The sequence below is a fragment of the Scyliorhinus torazame genome, chromosome 10 (assembly GCF_047496885.1).
Source record: "Scyliorhinus torazame isolate Kashiwa2021f chromosome 10, sScyTor2.1, whole genome shotgun sequence".
Classification (NCBI taxonomy): domain Eukaryota; kingdom Metazoa; phylum Chordata; class Chondrichthyes; order Carcharhiniformes; family Scyliorhinidae; genus Scyliorhinus; species Scyliorhinus torazame.
In genome coordinates, this window is record NC_092716.1 from 40,916,470 (window position 1) to 40,936,402 (window position 19,933).

The following is a 19,933-nucleotide window of genomic DNA, read 5'->3' on the forward strand; positions in this document are numbered from 1 at the left end:
CTGGGCGAAATTCTTCCCCAACGGCGTGATGTCCGCCGACTGGCGCCCAAAACGGCGCCAATCAGACGGGCATCGCGCCGGCCCAAAGGTGCGGAATGCTCCGCATCTTTGGGGGCTGAGCCCCAACATTGAGGGGCTAGGCCGGCGCCGGAGGGATTTCCGCCCCGCCAGCTGGCGGAAATGGCGTTTGTTGCCCCGCCAGCTGGCGGAAATGGCGTTTGTTGCCCCGCCAGCTGGCGCGGAAATGCGGCGCATGCGCGGGAGCGTCAGCGGCCGCCGACAGTTTCCCGCACATGCGCAGTGGGGAGAGTCTCTTCTGCCTCCGCCATGGTGGAGGCCGTGGCGGAGGCGGAAGGGAAAGAGTGCCCCCACGGCACAGGCCCGCTAGCGGATTGGTGGGCCCCGATCGCGGGCCAGGCCACCGTGGGGGCACCCCCCGGGGTCAGATCGCCCCGTGCCCCCCCAGGACCCCGGAGCCCGCCCACGCCGCCTGGTCCCGCCGGGAAATACCAGCTTTGATTTACGCCGGCGGGACAGGCAATTTCTGGGCGGGACTTCGGCCCATCTGGGCCGGAGAATTGAGCGGGGGGGGGGGGTCCCGCCAACCGGCGCGGCCCGATTCCCGACCCCGCCCAATCTCCGGTACCGGAGACTTCGGCGGGGGCGGGATTCACGGCGGCCAACGCCCATTCTCCGACCCGGCGGGGGGTCGGAGAATGACGCCCCCTGTCTATACCGTGACCTTTCCAATTTGAATATAATAATTAAACATTCACAGTGACTACTGTTTCATCAAGATGAGTAAATACTAGTACTGGGGGAAGATGCAGAAATTGAAAATGTGATCAGTGTGAAATAGTTTTCTGAGCTGTGCTTTCTATCTCAATCGGTGCTTTTCAAGAAACAAAAAGCTGCTTTTTCTCTTGGTTTTGGAAATCCATCTTTGGATGTGAGCAATTGTTAAACATGGTTAAATAGTTTATAATCACTTTATTCTGAAAGTGTACCATTGTTTACATCTTTTGTATTTGACCAACATTAATTGATTTTCAAACGTAGGGCCCACCCAGCGACCGGAAATGTCCGCCCGATGTCAATGGACCTTTACATGGTCTGCTCCCACCCGAGGCGGTCTTGTGGCAGGCAGGGCGGAAGAATCCAGCCCGTAATCATTGTTGCTATGCAGACAAACACACCAAGGTTCCTCAAAGAGGAATGAGACAAATGACTGGTTAATTAATTTTGGTGTTAATGGCTGAATGATGAAATCGGTTCAGGATATCATAAGAACTGAATAATTCATAGAGAATCATTCCAAAGGAACTACTAGCATCTCATTGGAAAGATGGCATCTCCAATGGTGCAGCAGTCCCTAAACGCCACACGGGCATCCTTGATTATGGGCGATTAAACAACACCGGAATCGGGAAAGGCGATTGGGTGGAGAATCGCGGGTGAGAAGAAAATCGTGGACGGCGGCAGGCGTATGACGGAATGCCTTGTTCCAATGTCTTGACAGCAGTGTCAATGCATTCTACTCTGTACGTACAGTAAATGCCGTTGGCATATCATTAGAGGGCCTGACCTGGAATTCTCTGGGGCCTCCGCGATGCTCCGTCTCCGCCAGGAGGAATTATCGACGGTGGGTTTACCTTGTGGTTTTAAAAATCGGGAATCAGGTGCCGTGGCTGATGAGGGAGAGATAGGAAGTAGGACAAGCAGAGGCACACCATGGGCTGCCGGTCCAGTCACTGGCAGGGCTGGCTGAGGGGAGGGGCAGGGGCTTCAGCCAGGCCCGGGCGGGGGGGGGGGGCGTAGTGGGGGGTGACACGGGTGACCAGGGAATGGATTGTGGGATCGCCCCCCCCCCAAAAAAAACCCGGACCAGGGTATTCAGGCACGGACCACCATTACCACAGCCTGCAAGGCAGCCATCTTGCTGCACACCTTACTGACCGCTCTCCAAGGCCCATGGTTGCACAGAGTGACACCGGCCGTATGGGCACCCCACCTCACTGCTCCCTGCATCACAGCCCCCACCTTCCACCCCACCAGACCCGCACCCCAGTCCCCACCCTCAACCCCACCAACCCTGCCCTCCACCCCCAACCCCTCCCCCACAACCAACCACCATGCTGTGGTGAATGTATTAGGGCAACCATTCACCACTGTATTGCATTGTACTATGTTGATGCCCTTGTGGGCTCCACCTATGGACCATTGTATTACATTACATAGAATTGTATCATGTTGGTGCCCTTGTGGGCTCCGCCCCCTCGGAGGAGGTATATAGATCTGCTGCTCTGCAGGAGGCTCTCAGTGCAGAGCAGTCGCAGGCAGGCACAGTTCTAGCTGATTAAAACTACTGTTCACTTCAACTTTCTGTCTCGTGTGAATTGATGGTCGCATCACATGCTTGTTAGGCGAATTGGACATTCTGAATTCTCCCTCAGTGTACCCAAACAGGTGCCGGTGTGTGGCGATGAGGGGATTTTCACAGTAACTTCATTGCAGTGTTAATCTAAGCCTATTTGTGACAGTAATAAAGATTATTATTACAGGAGGGTACTGGATGGGGGCCACAGAGCATACCGCTGGCATGGGTAGTGCCAGTCAATGGTACTCCTGGCAGCAGGGACGGGGGCCAAGGCCAGAGGCCCCCACGGTGCCGGGCACTGACTGGGCCAGGAGTGCAGAGGGCTTGGTCCAGAGGGAGGGGGTTCTTGCGGGGGCAGGGGCTATGAACACCCTCCCTGTGCCAATTCTCCCCCCCCCCCCCAACTTGCAACCTGCGCCGTGATTCTTACTGCCTCACTACGGGGTGCGGCCCCTGGGTTGACAGTAACAGTGGGTCTGGTCCATGGGATAAGGATGATGACGAACCGCTCTGCGATCAGCTCTGGTACTCCGCACCTTTAGACAACATCTGACTCCTGCCCATGGTAGCACTTTCCACCATCTACCTGGGTGATCATATGCTTTATGTTTATCAGGAATATGACTTGCTATGTTCTAACATGAATTATCATTCATATGTATTGTATGAAGCACATTAATATAGATAATGTAATGGGAATATTTATCTGTTTTTAAAAATCTATATTTAGCTATTTCTGATCTGAATTAATTTGATGCTGACAGTAAATGAACATACTCTTGGTGTTTCTATTTTATTCCTCTTGTGAAGTGAAAGTACTTAAGCATTCAGCCACAAACAGCAACGTTTAGGAATCAAAAACCTAAATAAATAATTACCAAAAATATAAATTCAACATACTGCAGATTCTGGAAATCTGAAACAAAAACTTGAAATGCTAGAAAAACTCAGGAGGTCTAGCTCTGCGGAAAGAAAAACAAATTAAAGTTTCAAGTCCGTATGACTTGAGAGCTGAAAAGATGTCCGGTTATGAATAATGTTTGGCTGGGTGCTGTCAAAAATCTATACAATGGTAGTTGACTGGTTTCTAATTATACATAATTATTCAAATTCCTAAAATCAAGTTTCAAAGTCACTTTAGAAGGAAAATAGTTATGGCAATGCTCATTCTCCAAACACCAGTAGGGTACAAATGCCATTGAATAATTCTAAGGTATTCAATTCCAGTAACCACCAGCGCTTCTACATAAACACCCTAAAACTGAGGAATTTGCTTTAATTTACTTTGGGCAGATTCTCCGATTGGGAGATGATGTGAGTATATTAACGCTCAATCAGCAGGGTGAACAGCCAGGTGCCTGTAAATAGCACCAGAAGGACGCGTTTAAATCCACATCCTGCAAAAATGGTGGAATAACCCAGGCCACCCTGATCCCGAGGGGGAGACCCTGAGCCCACAGACTTGGCACCAAGATGTTCCCTGCTACTCCACCCCCTGTCCAGGCAGCCAACCACCAGCAAACCTGACAATTTTTGAGAGATTTTCATCTCCCGCTCCCTCTCAGCAGCTTTGGCACCCAGGCCTCACTTGTAAATACTTGTAGCAATTTGCACCCGTGAGACTTCTGCCTAAGAGGGGTGGAGCATCATGGAGGGGTGGAGCACCAAGTGTCCCTCCCATTAATGATATTTAAATCCATGTAAATGACGATTGTTTTTGCATGGACCCGCCATCGTGGAGCACAAACTTTGATTACACCGCAAGTGAGGGACTGGATTCTCGCTGCCATTTGCAGGAAGCGCAGAATTCTGCCTTTCATGAAATGTTAGCTTCTAAACTGTTTGGTGTCACTTATGTTGAGCAGTACAGACTCAGACTAATGCTTCAGAGCATTGTACTGGAAGGCACAACAGTATGTTATTTCTGCTGACACAGTGGCAAATGAAAATTTGTAATTAATATCCAAAAATGTCACCTGAAATGCTAAACACCACAATGGTGCCTAATTAGTCATATTTCTGAAATATATTCCTTACAGGTTTAAGAAACAGATGGTATAATTTTGAGAACAAAATGGTGTCTGCGCCATTTTGGAAAGCGTGTGTGCAGGGAGAGTGGGCTGTGGTGTGTTCTTTACTATTTAAAGTTGTCCACTTCTGGTACATGTTCTTCGCCGTCCGTCCGTCTCGCCATGTGACTCTAATTTCTGGCGGTCAAAGTTTTGACTATTCGCCTTGTCCACCGGCTTGATCGGCGACCGGCTCAGCAACATCCTGCCAGTCTGGTATCAAGGCCAAGTTAGTAAAAGTCTCAGTTTAAAATTTTTTTTGATTTGGTTTTGTTGGTCCGCTATACCATTTAATATAGTAATAATCGGCTGCTCGAGGACCCATGCTGAGCCTGAATTAAGGGGGCAATTGAGCTCTCACGTGAAGGCCAGAGTTAGTTGGGAATCCGAGACGCACAGACTGTTGAGTGTTAACGGTCGCGGAATTTGCCGTGACACAGTGACAAGCCAGGTCCGCCACCCTCCGGGAGTGGATGATAGGTAAAAGCCTCTGAGCACTGTCGCCTAGTACACCGGATATGCGGTTGATAGAGACCGACACGGTTAACACATCATGGAAAAGAGAAGCACAGGGCCGCTTTTCTGGGGTCCCCGGGATCCATGAGTCTGGCATACGGACAAGAGCAAAATACTCTGGTACAAAAAAACAATGATCAGAGATGGGTGGGATCCCGACGCAGCCCCCGTAGAACAAAGAAACTGGTGGGATAAACAAAAGCGAGACACGGCAAACATATAAGGCAGGAGTCATCTTAGTTCACCAGTTAGAAGAACAAATGACAGAAATTAAGTGCACCCCCATGCAGCGTTATGCTAATAATGTAAATGACAGATACAAAGCCTTCACACTGTTAGAAAAACAGGCTATTTTAAAGGAATTGAGCTCTCACTCTCCCACATTCATACCAAATCAGTTTAAGCATAGAAATAAAGCGAGAAAAGATAGTGGCAGTACAGATTGTGCAAACTGGCAAAAGAATCACAAGAAACTGTTACAATTATGGCTAACGACTGTAGGGTAAAGAAAGGGAACTGTAAACATTGCGGGAAATCAGGACACCACAGTCATAGTCATTGGCATTGCTGGCAGAAGACAGAATTCTGGAAATCTAACTCAATTAGCCAAAAGATCATGCAGCATTCCTGGAATAGCTCAAGGAGAGGGGAAAGAAACAGGCTCCCTGGGATGGATATTTTAAATTAACTAAAAGTTTAGACATGTACAAAGGAAAAGAAAAAAAAATCAAATAAAGTAAAAATCCAAAAGATCAGACCTCGTGGTCATTGAGGAATGAGGAGGGGAAGGTACAATGTCGCTTTTGCTCATCCAGAAACATTGTCACCCAATTAATAAAAGTAGAAGCCAGATAAACACGACAGTAATTCAATTAATTTGAGTTAAAAAAAACCCAGTCATATCTCTTTCAAACACTGGTTAAATAGCGAACATTAAAAATTGAACTCAGTTTAAAGAACAAGAAAGAAATTTGAGTAACATTAAAGGAAAGAATAAATAAAGTTTGAGATCACGTAAAAGATGCAAGTGGCATCATTCCAAGTTCTCCACCCATTCTCCGCCCCCTTCGGTTCTGTACAAAATTTAACAGCAAGCAGGTTATTTGGAGGAAAAAAATACATCTCTAAGAATAGCTAATGCCTATAAAATCAATCAGTGGAAATTGAATTAAATGGAATAAAACAGATAAAGTTTTATGATGAAGTAGAATGGAAGATCTTGGTCAGTGTTTTAATTAAGTGATTGTGAAACTGCTGTCTCTCTGAGAATCTGTAGCAATGAGAGAGGGCTAACAGTTAACTCTGATATTTGCGAGCTGTGAGAATGTGTGTTTGGTCTGTGAATGTTCATATATCTCTGCTAAGGTTTATCTTCTGAGAAGTAACCTTGAGTTTATAATTTGGAACTTTAGAATAGGAACCAGAAGGATTTTTACCTAACTAATTTTGGTTAAAGCACTGAAGTGCTAGGTTTCCTTTGTGAGTGTGGTGATATTTGTTTGTTGTCTGACATTGTGATTTAAAGATCATAGTTTGAGTGTACTTAACAAATTTTTCTTTTCAAAGGTTATCATTGACATTTCCAGGGTAATTTTGATACACGAGGAATTTTAATCAGGGTACAAAATCACGTATGTAAGAATAAGAAAATATTCGTTTTATGGTGTTCATTGGAAGTTAGGATAGTTGAAATACATATGACCAATCCGGTGTTGGATTAGTCCAGGGTTACAACTTCCCTGACACAACACAGATGTATTAATTCTGAGATTGCAGAATTAAGTGTAAAGGACAGATGGGTAAATAAAATATGTCCATGATCATGTTTCTTGTTTAAACAAAAGGGTGGTGACAAAATAACATATGGTAGAGATCTCTTACTCCACCCCTTTTCAAACCAGCAGAGAATTAACCCGTGCTTGTTAATGCCTGGATTTGGTATGTCTCTCTTGTGGGGACCATGAATTTGTATTCAGTTGAATTGGTTTATGGAGCAGGAGAGGAGCTGGATTAGGGGTTTGCCCCTGTTCACACTCTGAGCTCTGGCTTTGTAATTCTGATAAATAATTTAAAAAATACAGCTGAAGATGTATTTTTAATTGGAACTTACAAATCTTAAGTTTTGAATTGTCAGATATATTCAGATTAGATAACCCACTCTGTCCCAAGCAGAATGGATCTTTTGTGTTTTACTTTACAAGTAACTGCAAGTGGAACAATATTTGCAGTAGCTTCAGGAATTTGAGATAGTAGGAAACCCACGCAGACACTGGGAGAATGTACAAATTCCACACAGACAGTCACCCAAGGCCGGAATTGAACCCGGGTCCCTGGTGCTGTGAGACAGCAGTGCTGACGACTGTGCTGCCAACGTTTCCTCCAGGTGCTTCGGTTTCCTCCCACAGTCCAAAGATGTGCAGGTTAGATGGATTAGCCATGCTAAACTTCCTCTTAGTGTCCAAGGCTTAGGTGGGGTTATGGGGATAGGGTGAGGGTGTGTGCCTGGGTAGGGTGCTCTTTTGGAGTGTCAGTGCAGAGTTGATGGGCAAAATGGCTTTCTTCCGCATTGCAGCGATTCTAGAAACACTAATCAAAAAAATTATCTGGTTCAGTGACAGCAAAAAGTCCTGGGGTGCTTTTAAAATCTTTGACCATAATCTAAATTTAAACATGCAAACATTTTTAAGCATGCCATACATAAAATGTGCAAATTTAATAGTTACACAGATTTAAAACAAATAATCAAACCAATGCTCATTTATAAATAATCACCTTTAATCATAAAAAAATAAAATTAAAATTACTTTAAAAGAATCAACAACGATAGGAATGCTCGTTTAAAAGAAACAGCACAAAATTGTTAAGAAAAGTCTACATACTTTTAAAACACTTCTAAAATAGTTGCCTGTTGTTTTCTATCTGTTTAAATGCCTGCCCTCAATGGGCATTCCCAAGCTGGCTGCATTATATGCGAGCGGAGCGGCACTCCTGCGCCGCTCTGGAGCCTGCGCAGAGCGGGGTGCTGGAGGCCCCAGGTTATCGAAGAGAAAGCAAGGTTCATTGCATCATCGGAGTGCAGGTAAGTGCGCACATTTCTCTTTCAAAATCGGCAGCCCGTGGCTTCCCGTCTCTAGAAGGAGGTTAGGGGCCCGTATCGTCTGGCTCTGATCTAATTAATTATGCATTTAGGGGTTTAGCATTGTATTTCATGGCAGGGTGGGCTTGATAGCATGCTTCCTGCCATCATATCTGGGTGCCATATTTAAAGGGCACACAACATCACTGACCCAGCATTGAAGAAAAAAGATGGATCTCCTGGAAAAGATGGATCTCTGTGGCTGGAAGATGGATCTCCTCGATGACACCGAAGCTGGGGAAACCACCTGAAAATTTTACACACACCCACTGGTTTTCCAGGATTGCTGACGGCCTCCATCCTGAACTCTGGGGCCGCCTTCAGGTAAGTCCCAACGCATGCCAGGTTTTCCAGCCATGTTTTTGACCGGTAGGTTGTCCCGCTGGCATTGCGGAGAATCAGGTGTGGGTGAAAGATTCTGGTCGAGCCTTCATCTGCATCCATTAGTAAGATGCAAATCAGTTTCATGCTGACCTCCAGCGGGATTCTCATTCTGCCGGGAGGGGCACCAGTGGAATTTCGGTGCGAAATTCATTATGGCGTAAAACTGATTGTTGGGCCTCCCACCTCTCCAGCCCCTGAACCAGCCTTCCCTCACACCCAATTGCTGCAGCATACCTTGCTCCACTAACTGCTCACCTTCGCTCTTGCACTTGCCTGTGGGTTCAGTACTGATGTTGCCACTATTTCCAGCTCATCCAATTAGAGGCCGTCATCTCAGTGCATTGGCTGCTGATAGGCTGACTACTGCACCTATCAGTAGCCAACCCCATGTGAAAACCACTTAGAATTGGACAAGCTGAAAGGACAGCTTTTTCAAATTTAAAATGGCCAGACCTAACACGGACTCCCTGCATGAATCTTACAGAACCCCAGGGTTGTGCGGAACCCACTTTGGGAAACGCTGTGGTGTGGAATTAAAATGGTAAGTGACCAAAAATTTAGGGTCACACCTGTGATCATCGAACCTTCCAGCACTGAAGGAAGTCATTCAGCCTACCATGCCTGTCCTTTCTCCGTCAAACAGCTATCCAATTTTTAAAAATTAATTTACGGAACGTGGGTGTTGCTGGCTCGGCAGCATTTACTGATCATTCCTGGGTCACCTTCATAAAGTGGCGGTGGGCTACCTTGTTGAGGCGTAGGTGCACCCAACATTCTGTTAGGAGGGAGTGCCAGGATTTTGACTCAGCGACATGAAAGAACGGCAATATATTTCCAAGTCAGGATGGTGAGAGCAGCACGGTGGCACAGTGGTTAGCACTGCTGCCTCACAGCACCAGAGACCCGGGTTCAATTCTGGCCTTGCTTGATTGTCTGTGAGAAGTTTGCACTTTCTCCCCGTGTGTGCGTGGGTTTCCTCCGGGTGCTCTGGTTTCCTCCCAGTCCAAAGATGTGCAGGTTAGGTGGATTGGCCATTCTAAATTGCCCTTAGTGTCCAAAAAGGTTAGGTGGGGTTACGGGGATAAAGGGAATAGGGGGGAGGCGTGGGTCTTAAGTAGGGTGCTCTATCCAAGGGCCGGTGCAGACTCAATGGGCTGAATGGCCTCCTTCTGCACTGTAAATTCTATGATCTATGAAATGGAGGGAGTTGGGCCTAAGTAGGTAGCTCTTTCAGAGGGTCGGTGCAGACTCGAATGGCCTCCTTCTGCATTGTAGGCATTCTATTGTTCTATGGTGAGTGACCTGGAAGGGAAATTTCCAGGTGGTGGTGTTTCCAGGTATCTGCTGCCCTTGACCTTCTAGATGGTAGTGGTCGTGGGTTTGGAAGGTGCTGCCGAAGGAGCTTTGGTGAGTTCCAACAGTGCGTTTTGTAGATGGTACGCACAGCTGCCACTGCTAGCCAGTGGTGGAGGGAGTGAATGTTTGAGAAATGGGCATCAATCAAGCCCTGGATGTTGTCAAGCTTCTTGAGTGTTGTTGGAGCTGCACTCATCCTGGCGAGCAACACAAGGAACAGGCAAGCCAATTAGTCTCGCTCACCAGATTGTCTCCTGTAGCCTTGCAATTAGTTCTCACGTACATGTCCAATTGCCCTTTGAAAGTTAGTATGGAACCAAATTCCACCATTGCCAGATAGTGGACTTGAGATTCTAACAACCTTCCCTGTAACAAAATTTGTCATTTACTCTCTAGTATTTTTTGCCCATTACCAACCCAGTTGCCAAAGGTAATAATTTATTTCTTCTTGTTTTCTGAAACTCCTTATAGTTGTGAATAGCTTCAATAGGTCTTTCCTTCACCTTCTCTGCTCAAAGAAAAACAATCCCAAATTGTGCAATCTCCATACATAAATGAACTCTCTCATCAATACTGTTGTTCTGGTAAACGTGTCTATAGCCTCTTCAGGACCTGGGCATCTTTCCAGGATTGCACTAAATGCCTGCAGACTTAACAGCTGGTACTGAGAAAACACCTTTAAGGAATATTTGGGGCCCTTGACAGTGGGGTGGGAAGAGCTGGGCTTGCATGCTTGCGAGGGTTTTTTTGGGGGGGAAGGTGGAAGACTGTCATTGAGGCAATAGTCTTTTTGGATTGCTGAAAGAGGGGAGGGAGAAGAGGCGTTTGGCAGCTATGTGCAGGAAAGGATGGGAGGTATGTGTTGAATGTGGGTGGGGAATGACTGAGGGTAGAAGTGTGGCAAGTATCTGCGTAGGGCTTGGTTGAGTGACTAAAAGGAAATGGCTCCCACTAAATGCTATTTTGCTGCAATTCTTCGCCCTGTCCCTGGTTTGTTTTTAACGGGAAAACACCTTCACCCGCGAGAGTTAGCACTGAATGCAAATCCCTGGGATACAACAACATCTCCGTTACCTAGTAACGCCTCATCCTGACACTCGCGCTCTCTCTCTCTCTCTCCCTCCCGAGCGTGCGCACTCGCGGGGGTTGCGTCACTTCCGGTGGACTGCCGGTGACGTCACGAGGGCGCCGTCAAGTGACCGGGTGACGTCACGGGGAAGGTGCTTCTGTTGGCGGTGGTGTGAGGGCGGCCAGGTGAGTGAGGGGAGCCAGGGGGAAGGGGAGCCAGAGCTTCACCGGATCTCACCCGCCGCAGCCGCTCTGTCTCCCGGGCACCGCGGCCCTCCCCGCGGCTTCTTGGTGCTCCTGAACTCACTTCCGCGTCCCCACACCCAGCGGCCTAAACTCTCCAAGTTAAACCAACCTGCGCCTTGTCACTCGGGTTTCAGGCCAGTTCAGCGGGTATTGCCCAGCTTCGAGTGGGCAACTTTAACTGCAGGAGTTGTACTGGAAAAACTTCTTACATTCTTTTCAAAGTGCTTGTCATGGAGTTGTTGGTCAAACCAGTTTTTCTCCCAGGGTTAACCGTTGACAGCAATATTGTTTGGAGCAGTACTGAAATTCTGTCACTTGTTGGCAGGGCCTGGCCTGAATGAGATATGCCGACTTGCGGGCTTCAAGCTCCACTCCCAGGGCATGAGCCGATCACCTCGGCTGACACCCCAGTGCACTGCTGGAGGAGGTGTTGTCATTCACATGAAATGGGAAACTGATGTTCCGCCTGCTTCCTCGGGTGGGGATGAAAGGTCCCATGATGCTTTTTGGAGCCTACATTGTGTCTCAACCAGTACTTGAGACTGGACATTTTTTTATTGTTGTTCGTGGGAGCTTGTTATGTACAACTTTGTTGTCTCACTCCTACATCACAACAGTGAGCACACTTGAAAAGTTCTTCATCAAATGAAAGCCTAATACTTTCGTGGGTGGCATGGTGGCACAGTGGTTAGCACTGCTGCCTCACAGCTCCAGGGACCCGGGGTCAATTCTGACCTTGGGTGACTGCGGAGTTTGCACTTCCTCCCCGTGTCTGTGTGTGTTTCCTCCGGGTGCTCTGGTTTCCTCCCACAGTCCGAAGATATGCAGGTTAGGTGGATTGACTGTGATGATTTGCCCCTTAGTGTCCAAAAGGTTAGGTTGGTTTATGGGACTGGGGTGGAGGCATGGGCTTAAGTAGGGAGCTCTTTCCAAGGACTGGTGCAGACGTGAATGGCTGAATGGCCTTCACTGTAACTTCTATGATTGTTGAGCAGCTTATCCATTTAGCTGGATAGTGAGATTACTTAAAAAACACTCTTGATTTGTCTAAATTCAAATTATAATTATGGAGTGATCAGGATTGGTGGCTGATACACCCCATTTAGAAAAGGAGAGCCTTTCTTTCATACATGGTGTGGTGAACTACTGTAGACCTGTATTAGGGGATGTAAGGTAGGACCTGTACTACAGGTTTGCCGGTAGCCCCTGCTGGCTGGCTCTGCCCAGTAGGAGGAGTATAAAATGCGTGTCCTCCATTTAGCTGCCATTTCGCCAGCTGACTGCAATCAAGCCACATTTGTACCCAACCTTAGTCTTTGTGCAATTGATCGTGCATCAATTTATTGCAGTCAGATTTTCTACAGGATGGACATCCGTACCAAACCAGATCGCCTGCAGCTGGATCCGCAATCGACCGACGCCAGAAAAGACTTTAATCACTGGCTAGCTTGCTTCGAGGCCTACATTAACTCAGCGACCACCCCACTGACGGAGGCTCAGAAGATACAGGTCCTGTATTTCAGGTTGAGCTCAATCGTGTTCCCGCTGATCCAGGACGCCCGGACTTACGCGGAAGCCATGGCACTCCTTAAAGAGAACTATGCGCAGAAAGCGAACACACTCTTCGCCAGGCATGTACTCACCACTCGCTCTCAACTCCCTGGTGAGTCTATCGAAGACTTCTGGCGGGCCCTAATCCCACTAGTCCGGGACTCTGTCTGTCGGGCTGTTACGGCCGCCGAACATTCTAATCTCGTGCGCGATGCTTTCGGAACGGGGATTGGGTCGGAACTCATCCGACGATTGCTGGAAGGGGCCACACTCGACCTAGCGGAGACAAAAAATTAGCGCTCTCCATGACGGTCGCCTCCTGTAATGTTCCGGCCTACCCCTCCAGCCACGCGGCCCACCCCTCCTGGACCCCACAAACGACCGACTCAGCTGGGGTCCTGCCTAGCCAGTACGCCTGCGCCACAGATAAAACCGCGCACCCCGGGGTTCCCCGATGCTATTTCTGCGGTCAGCAGAAGCACCCTCACCAACGCTACGCTGCCTGGCCCGCGCCGCCATCTGCAAGGCTTGCGGCAAAAAGGACCACTTTGCCACAGTGTGCCTGGCCCGCGCAGTCGCCGCTATCGCCCCCTCCCCCCTGCCAAACGCACAATGGGCGCCACTCTCTTCACCCCCACGGACCACTCGCAGCCAGTGGGCGCCGCTATCTTTTCCTGCTCAGTCCATGTGCGGCCCATGGGTGCCGCCATCTTGTCCTGCTCCACCAACGTGCGGCCCATAGGCGCCGCCATTTTGTCCCGCCCCCGCAATGTGCGCCCCATGGGCGCAGCCATTTAGCTCCCCGTAGGTTCACCCGCCGCCATCTTGCTTTCCCCAAGGGGCATGGTCGCCAACGACCTTCCACGACCTGGGCTCCCACAGCTCTTCGTCTGAAACCAGTGACGATCACCCGCACCTCGCCTCAATGACGCTGGACCAGTCTCGTCCACACAACCTGGCCACCGCTTCGACAACGGTGAAAATCAACGGCCACGTGACCTCTTGCCTGCTGGATTCAGGGAGCACTGAAAGCTTCATTCACCCGGATATGGTAAGGCGCTGCTACATCGCAGTCTACCCCGCCAATCAACGGATCTCCCTGGCCTCCGGGTCCCACTCTGTCCCGATCCAAGAGTTCTGCACAGTCACTCTCACAGTCCAGGGTGTAGAGTTCAGCAGCTTTCACCTCTACGTCCTTCCTAACCTCTGCGCTGCACTATTGCTAGGCCTAGATTTTCAGTGCAATCTCCAGAGCCTCACCCTCAAATTCGGCGGGCCCCTTCCACACCTCACTGTGTGCGGCCTCACATCCCTAAAGGTCAAACCCCCCCCTCCCTCTTTGCCAATCTTACTTCCGATTGCAAGCCCGTCGCCACCAGGAGCAGACAGTACAGCACCCAGGACAAGACCTTCATCAGGTCCGAGGTCCAGCGGCTACTTCGGGAGAGTGTCATCGAGGCCAGCAACAACCCCTGGAGAGCCCAAGTGGTAGTCGTTAAAACTGGGGAGAAACACCGAATGGACGTGGACTACAGCCAGACCATCAATCGGTACACGCAGCTCGACGCGTACCCACTCCCACGCATATCTGATATGGTCAATCAGATTGCGCAGTACCGGGTCTTCTCAACGATTGACCTAAAATCCGCCTACCACCAGCTCCCCATCCGTAAATCCGACCGCCCATGCACTGCCTTCGAGGCGGACGGTCGTCTCTACCATTTTCTTAGGCTTCCCTTTGGCGTCACTAATGGGGTCTCGGTCTTCCAAAGGGAGATGGACCGAATGGTCGACCGGTACGGTTTGCGGTCCACGTTCCCGTACCTAGACAATGTCACCATCTGCGGCCATGATCAGCAGGACTACGATGCCAACCTCCCTAAATTTCTCCGCACCGCCACTCTCCTCAATCTTACTTAAAGCAAAGAGAAGTGTGTGTTCAGCACGACCCACTTAGCCATCCTCGGCTATGTGGTCCAGAATGGAGTTCTGGGACCCGATCCCGACTGCATGCGCCCCCTCATGGAGCTTCCCCTCCCCCACTGCCCCAAGGCCCTCAAACGCTGCCTGGGGTTCTTTTCGTACTACGCTCAGTGAGTCCCAAACTATGCGGACAAGGCCCGGCCATTCATACAGTCCCCCCAGTTCCCCCTCACGGCTGAGACACAACAGGCTTTCACCCGCATCAGAGCTGATATAGCCAAGTCAGGGATGCACTCAGCGGACGAGTCCTTTCAAGTAGAAAGCGACGCATCAGATGTCGCCCTTGACGCCACCCTCAGTCAGGCAGGCAGACTCGTGGCGTTCTTTTCCCGCACCCTTCATGTCTCTGAAATTCAGCACTCATCCGTCAAAAAAGAGGCCCAGGCTATCGTTGAAGCTGTGCGGCATTGGAGGCATTACCTGGCCGGCAGGAGATTCACTCTCCTCACTGACCAGCGGTCGGCAGCCTTCATGTTCAACAACACGCAGCGGGACAAGATCAAAAATGATAAAATCTTGCGGTGGAGAATCGAGCTCTCCACCTATAATTACGAGGTTTCGTATCGCCCCGGCAAGTTCAACGAGCCCCCAGACGCCCTCTCCCGAGGTCCATGTGCCAGCGCACAGGTAGACCAACTCTGGGCCCTACACAACAGCCTTTGTCACCCGGGGGTCACACGACTGTACCATCTCATCAATGCTCGCAACCTGCCCTAGTCCGTCAAGGAGGTACGGATAGTCACCAGGGACTGCCAGGTCTGTGCGGAGTGCAGGCCGCACTTCTACCGGCTGGACCATGCGCGCCTGGTGAAGGCCTTCTGCCCCTTTGAACGCCTCAGTGTGGATTTCAAAGGGCCCCTCCCCTCCACCGACCGTAGCATGTATATTATCGGTGTGATCGATGAGTACTCCAGGTTCCCCTTCGCCATTCCTTGCCCGGATATGACGTCCGCCACCATCATCAAGTCCCTCAACACAATCTTCGCTCTGTTCGGTTTCCCCGCCTACATCCACAGTGACAGGCGATCCTCATTCATGAGTGATGAGCTGCGTCAGTTCCTGCTCAGCAGGGGTATCGCCTCCAGCAGAACGACCAGCTACAACCCGCGTGGAAACGGGCAGGTAGAAATGGAGAATGGGACGGTTTGGAGGGCTGTCCAGATGGCCCTACGGTACAGGAACCTTCCAGCCTCTCGCTGGCAGGTGGTCCTTCCGGCTGCACTGCACTCCATCCGGTACTACTGTGCACCGTTACAAATAACACCCTCCATGAACGTCTTTTTACCTTCCCCAGGAAGTCCACATCTGGGGTGTCGCTCCCGACTTGGCTCGCAGCTCCAGGACCGGTCCTGCTCCGTAGGCATATCCGACTCCACAAGGCGGACCCGTTGGTGGATAGGGTACTCTTGCTCCATGCCAACCCCCAGTATACCTACGTTGCATACACTGACGGCCGCCAAGGTACGGTCTCCCTCAGAGACCTGGCACCGTCAGGCTCCAACTGAACACACTCCCCCGCCCCGGCGCCATCCTCCCCTTCCCCGGCGCTTCCATCATTGTCCCCACCAGGCCCATCCCTCCTTCCCCTGCCCACGCAAGAGGACGATGAAGATTTTGGCACGCTCCCGGAGTCATCTAACAGCAGGCCAACACCGCCGTCGCTGCCACCGTTACGTCGCTCCCAGCGGAACGTCAAGGCTCCAGAAAGATTGAACCTTTAACTGGACCTTCAAAATGGACACATTTTTCTCTCTCTCCATGTTGTTTTTACGACACTGTAAATAATGTTCAACACTGTGTATAGTTCCACACCACCTCCGCCGGACTCATTTTTAACGGGGTGAATGTGGTGAACCACTGTACACCTTTATTAGGGGATGTAAGGTAGGATCTGTACTACAGGTTCGCCGGTAGCCCCTGCCGGCTGGCTCCGCCCAGTAGGAGGAATATAAATATGCGTGTCCTCCATTTAGCTGCCATTTCGCCAGCTGCAGCAGGAGGCCACGCATCTGACTGCAATAAAGCCACAGTTGTACCCAACCCTAGTCTTTGTGCAATTGATCGTGCATCACACGGCCACTAGGCTGGTGCTAGGGGTGGCAAAATTAATTTTATTGGGACATTTGAGATATTGGGACTACTTCAATTGTAATAGAAAAGGCTAAGAGGTGATTTTGTAAAGTTTTGATGGTGAATAGAGAGTTTTCTGGTTGGGAAAGTAGTGATCAGGAATCATAGGAATTAGGAGCAGAAGTAGGCAGTTCAGCCCTCCAAGCCTGCTCTGCCATTCAATCAGATCATGGCCGATCACTCCTGGTCTCAAATCCACCTTTCCACCTGTTGCCCATATCCCTTTAATCTGTTTTTCCTACAGTAACTACAGTTATCACTGAACAGGGTTAGTGATTGAAACAGAAACTGGGTTAGTGATTGAAACAGAAACTATGTTAGCATTTAAGAAAAGGTTAGATAGGTGATCGAAGGAAAAATGTATAAATTGATGGGCATATGAGACTAGGACTGTCTCTGAAGGACAAACGACAACTGGTTGGGCAGAATGGCCTGTTTACCTATTGCGCCTTTAGCATAAAATAACTTTTTAGGTGCTTTATCAGCAGAAGAAATATGGATACCAAACCAAGAATGGAGAGACTAGTAGAGGCGATTGCAGACTTTGCTGAAGAAATTGGTTTTGAGAAGGTTGCTAAAGATGGAGAGATTTAGAGAGGGATTCCAGGAAAGTACAAATAAGAGGTGACATTCGGCATGTGGTATGGGATTGAACAAGTTTACAGAGATGGGGTTGGATAAGACCATGGAAATGATTATAAACTAGGATGAATGTTTGATAAATTGGACTAACAAAGAGATGGAAGGCTTAAACCAACACAAATGTTGTGCTTTCATTTAGTATAAGTTAGTAGCTGGCATAACTGGCTGTCATTTAGAAGTGGGATGACTATTAAAACCTAGATGTAACATTTTCTTTCATTAATTGGTTGCTTAAAGTTCACTCTTTTTAGTTCTGCTAGGTTGATTCAATTTTAAAGATCCAGTCATGCTGCGGTCTGGATTTAGACCTGAACGATTGCGAGTCAACCTACGACTTGTCATCAACAGACTTAAGCTACTGGAGAAAAAGAAAAGTGGGTATTTTTACTTCAATTAAACTCAAAAAGGTTTTCTGCTTGACACTGTTTCTAGTACATTTCCTATACTTAGTGGAACTGGACCACTAATGTCTACTGTCGATCGTGGTGTATAAGTTGACCTGGCCTATAAGACAACACAATTTTTCAAGCACCAAAATTTGTTTAGGCCTATACCTGACACATAGATTGACTTCCCCTTTCTGCTAAGAAATACTCTCATTCAAGTCGGACTCAACTTTTCACCTCAGGAATGCATGTTTTGCCTTCTAAGTTGATGCATGGATCAATCCGGTAATATGGGCCATGTTGCTAAAAAGATGTGCAAGAATTTAAGACATACAACAGACTGCACGTGGCAAACAGAAATGGGTCTTCCAGCAAAAAGAGTGAAGTTAGAAGCTCGTTTCAAGCTAAAAGTCAAAACATTTGCTAACTTGTCAAATAATTATCAAAAACTGGTATCAGATTGGAAGAAGAAGAAGGGATCTGCATTGAAGAAGATGCCGAAGACCAAATGCACTATGACAACGGGGACTGGCCACTGGCCTGATTTTGAGAAGTGTGTATTGGAATGGGTCCTCTCAATCCATCAGAATGGTCACATTATCAGCAGAAATGCAATACCTATGCACTTGAGTGACCCAAGTCAAACCCTGAGTCCAGGATTTCAGAGCAACAGCTAGTTGGCGTAGCCAATGTGTTGACCAAAATGTTCATTGTTGCAGCAGAAGACCTAAATCTGAATGTAATAGGTTGATGGACAAAAAAATCACGAGTGGAAATGGGTGTACTGCCCTGTTTGACATTTTGTGTGGTTTTGCCATCAAATCATAGGATGCACAAACTGTCAACTCATTTGGAATATCCAATTCAGTCGATGGAAGGGAAGATGGCGTTAAATCTGATTTAGAATGGGATCCATACGATGATGCCACAGTCAAAGTGACTCAGGCGAATTAGATGAACTTTGCATTGGATGCTGAAGACGATGAATTTAATGCTTTTTAAAATGATTTGATTGTGGTTGAAGATATCCATATCGATTAATTTCATTCAACTATGTTTTCCTTTTTACATTTCATGGTAGCACAGTGGTTAGCACTGGTGCTGCTTGGGCCACTGGCTGCGCAGAGTCTGCACATTCTCCCCGTGTCTGCGTGGGTTTCCTCAGGTGCCCCAGTTTCCTTTTACAAGCCCCAAAAGACGTGCTTGTTAGGTGAATTGGACTTCTGAATTCTCACCCAGTGTCCCCAAACAGGTGCTGGAATGTGCCGATTTTCACAGTAACTTCATTGCAGCGTTAATGTAAGCCTACTTGTGACAATAATAAAGATTATTATTATTTCAAACTGGTGATTACCCACACCAGCGCTGGCGGTTCACATTTTATACCAGGCATATTCGTTTATCCCTATTTTCGGAAGTATTTTTCAAGGCTTCAAAGGTTAACTTGTATACCACGATCCAGCATAATCGTGAGTGTGTAAATTTGCTGCTTTTCGAGTTACAGAATACAATACCGATACCTGTTACATAAATGTTAATTGTTTAATACAAAAGATGCACTGTTATTGTTTGATTTCTCTTACAGCTGAATTAGCGCAGAAAGCCAGGAAGGAAATTGCAGATTATCTTTCCGCTGGGAAGGATGAAAGAGCTCGAATCCGCGTTGAGCATATCATTCGAGAGGACTACTTGGTAGAAGCTATGGAAATTCTGGAGCTGTACTGTGATTTGCTGCTTGCACGTTTTGGCATGATCCAATCAATGAAGTATGTATATATGACACAGTAATGTTATTGTACCAACCTTGCAGACCTTGGGTTGTTGTTTTCCCTATGTCAGATGTGGCAAACCAACAAAATATTAGAGTGCTTCATTTGATCAAAAGAACTCCTACTAACTTTAAATTTGTAACAGAACTATTGTGCTGGAGAGGTGAAGGTAGAGGAGAAAAATCAAGGAGTGCTGCATTGCGGCTGCTGACATTTGCATGTTCTGCTAACACTGTACAATACTGTTAACTACCCCTTGAACCCACAATACAAACAATAGGAACTACGTTCATGCCTTAGGACAGACCAGGCACTATTTT

At 48.2% G+C, this 19,933-nt stretch overlaps 1 protein-coding gene across 3 annotated transcripts in view; it reads left to right on the plus strand.

Moving 5' to 3' along the window:
- The first annotated feature begins 10,962 nt into the window (after nt 1-10,962).
- ist1 (IST1 factor associated with ESCRT-III) overlaps nt 10,963-19,933 on the plus strand; it is a 40,855-nt gene continuing 31,884 nt past the window's right edge. For 2 of the 3 annotated variants that reach the window (XM_072517977.1, XM_072517979.1), the window contains exons 1-3: nt 10,963-11,092; nt 17,710-17,832; nt 19,430-19,610. In XM_072517977.1, the coding sequence (XP_072374078.1) occupies nt 17,745-17,832; nt 19,430-19,610 (269 nt within the window). In that variant the 5' untranslated portion in view covers nt 10,963-11,092; nt 17,710-17,744. The remainder of the gene's footprint in view (nt 11,093-17,709; nt 17,833-19,429; nt 19,611-19,933) is intronic. The other variant, XM_072517978.1, reaches the window with a different exon arrangement.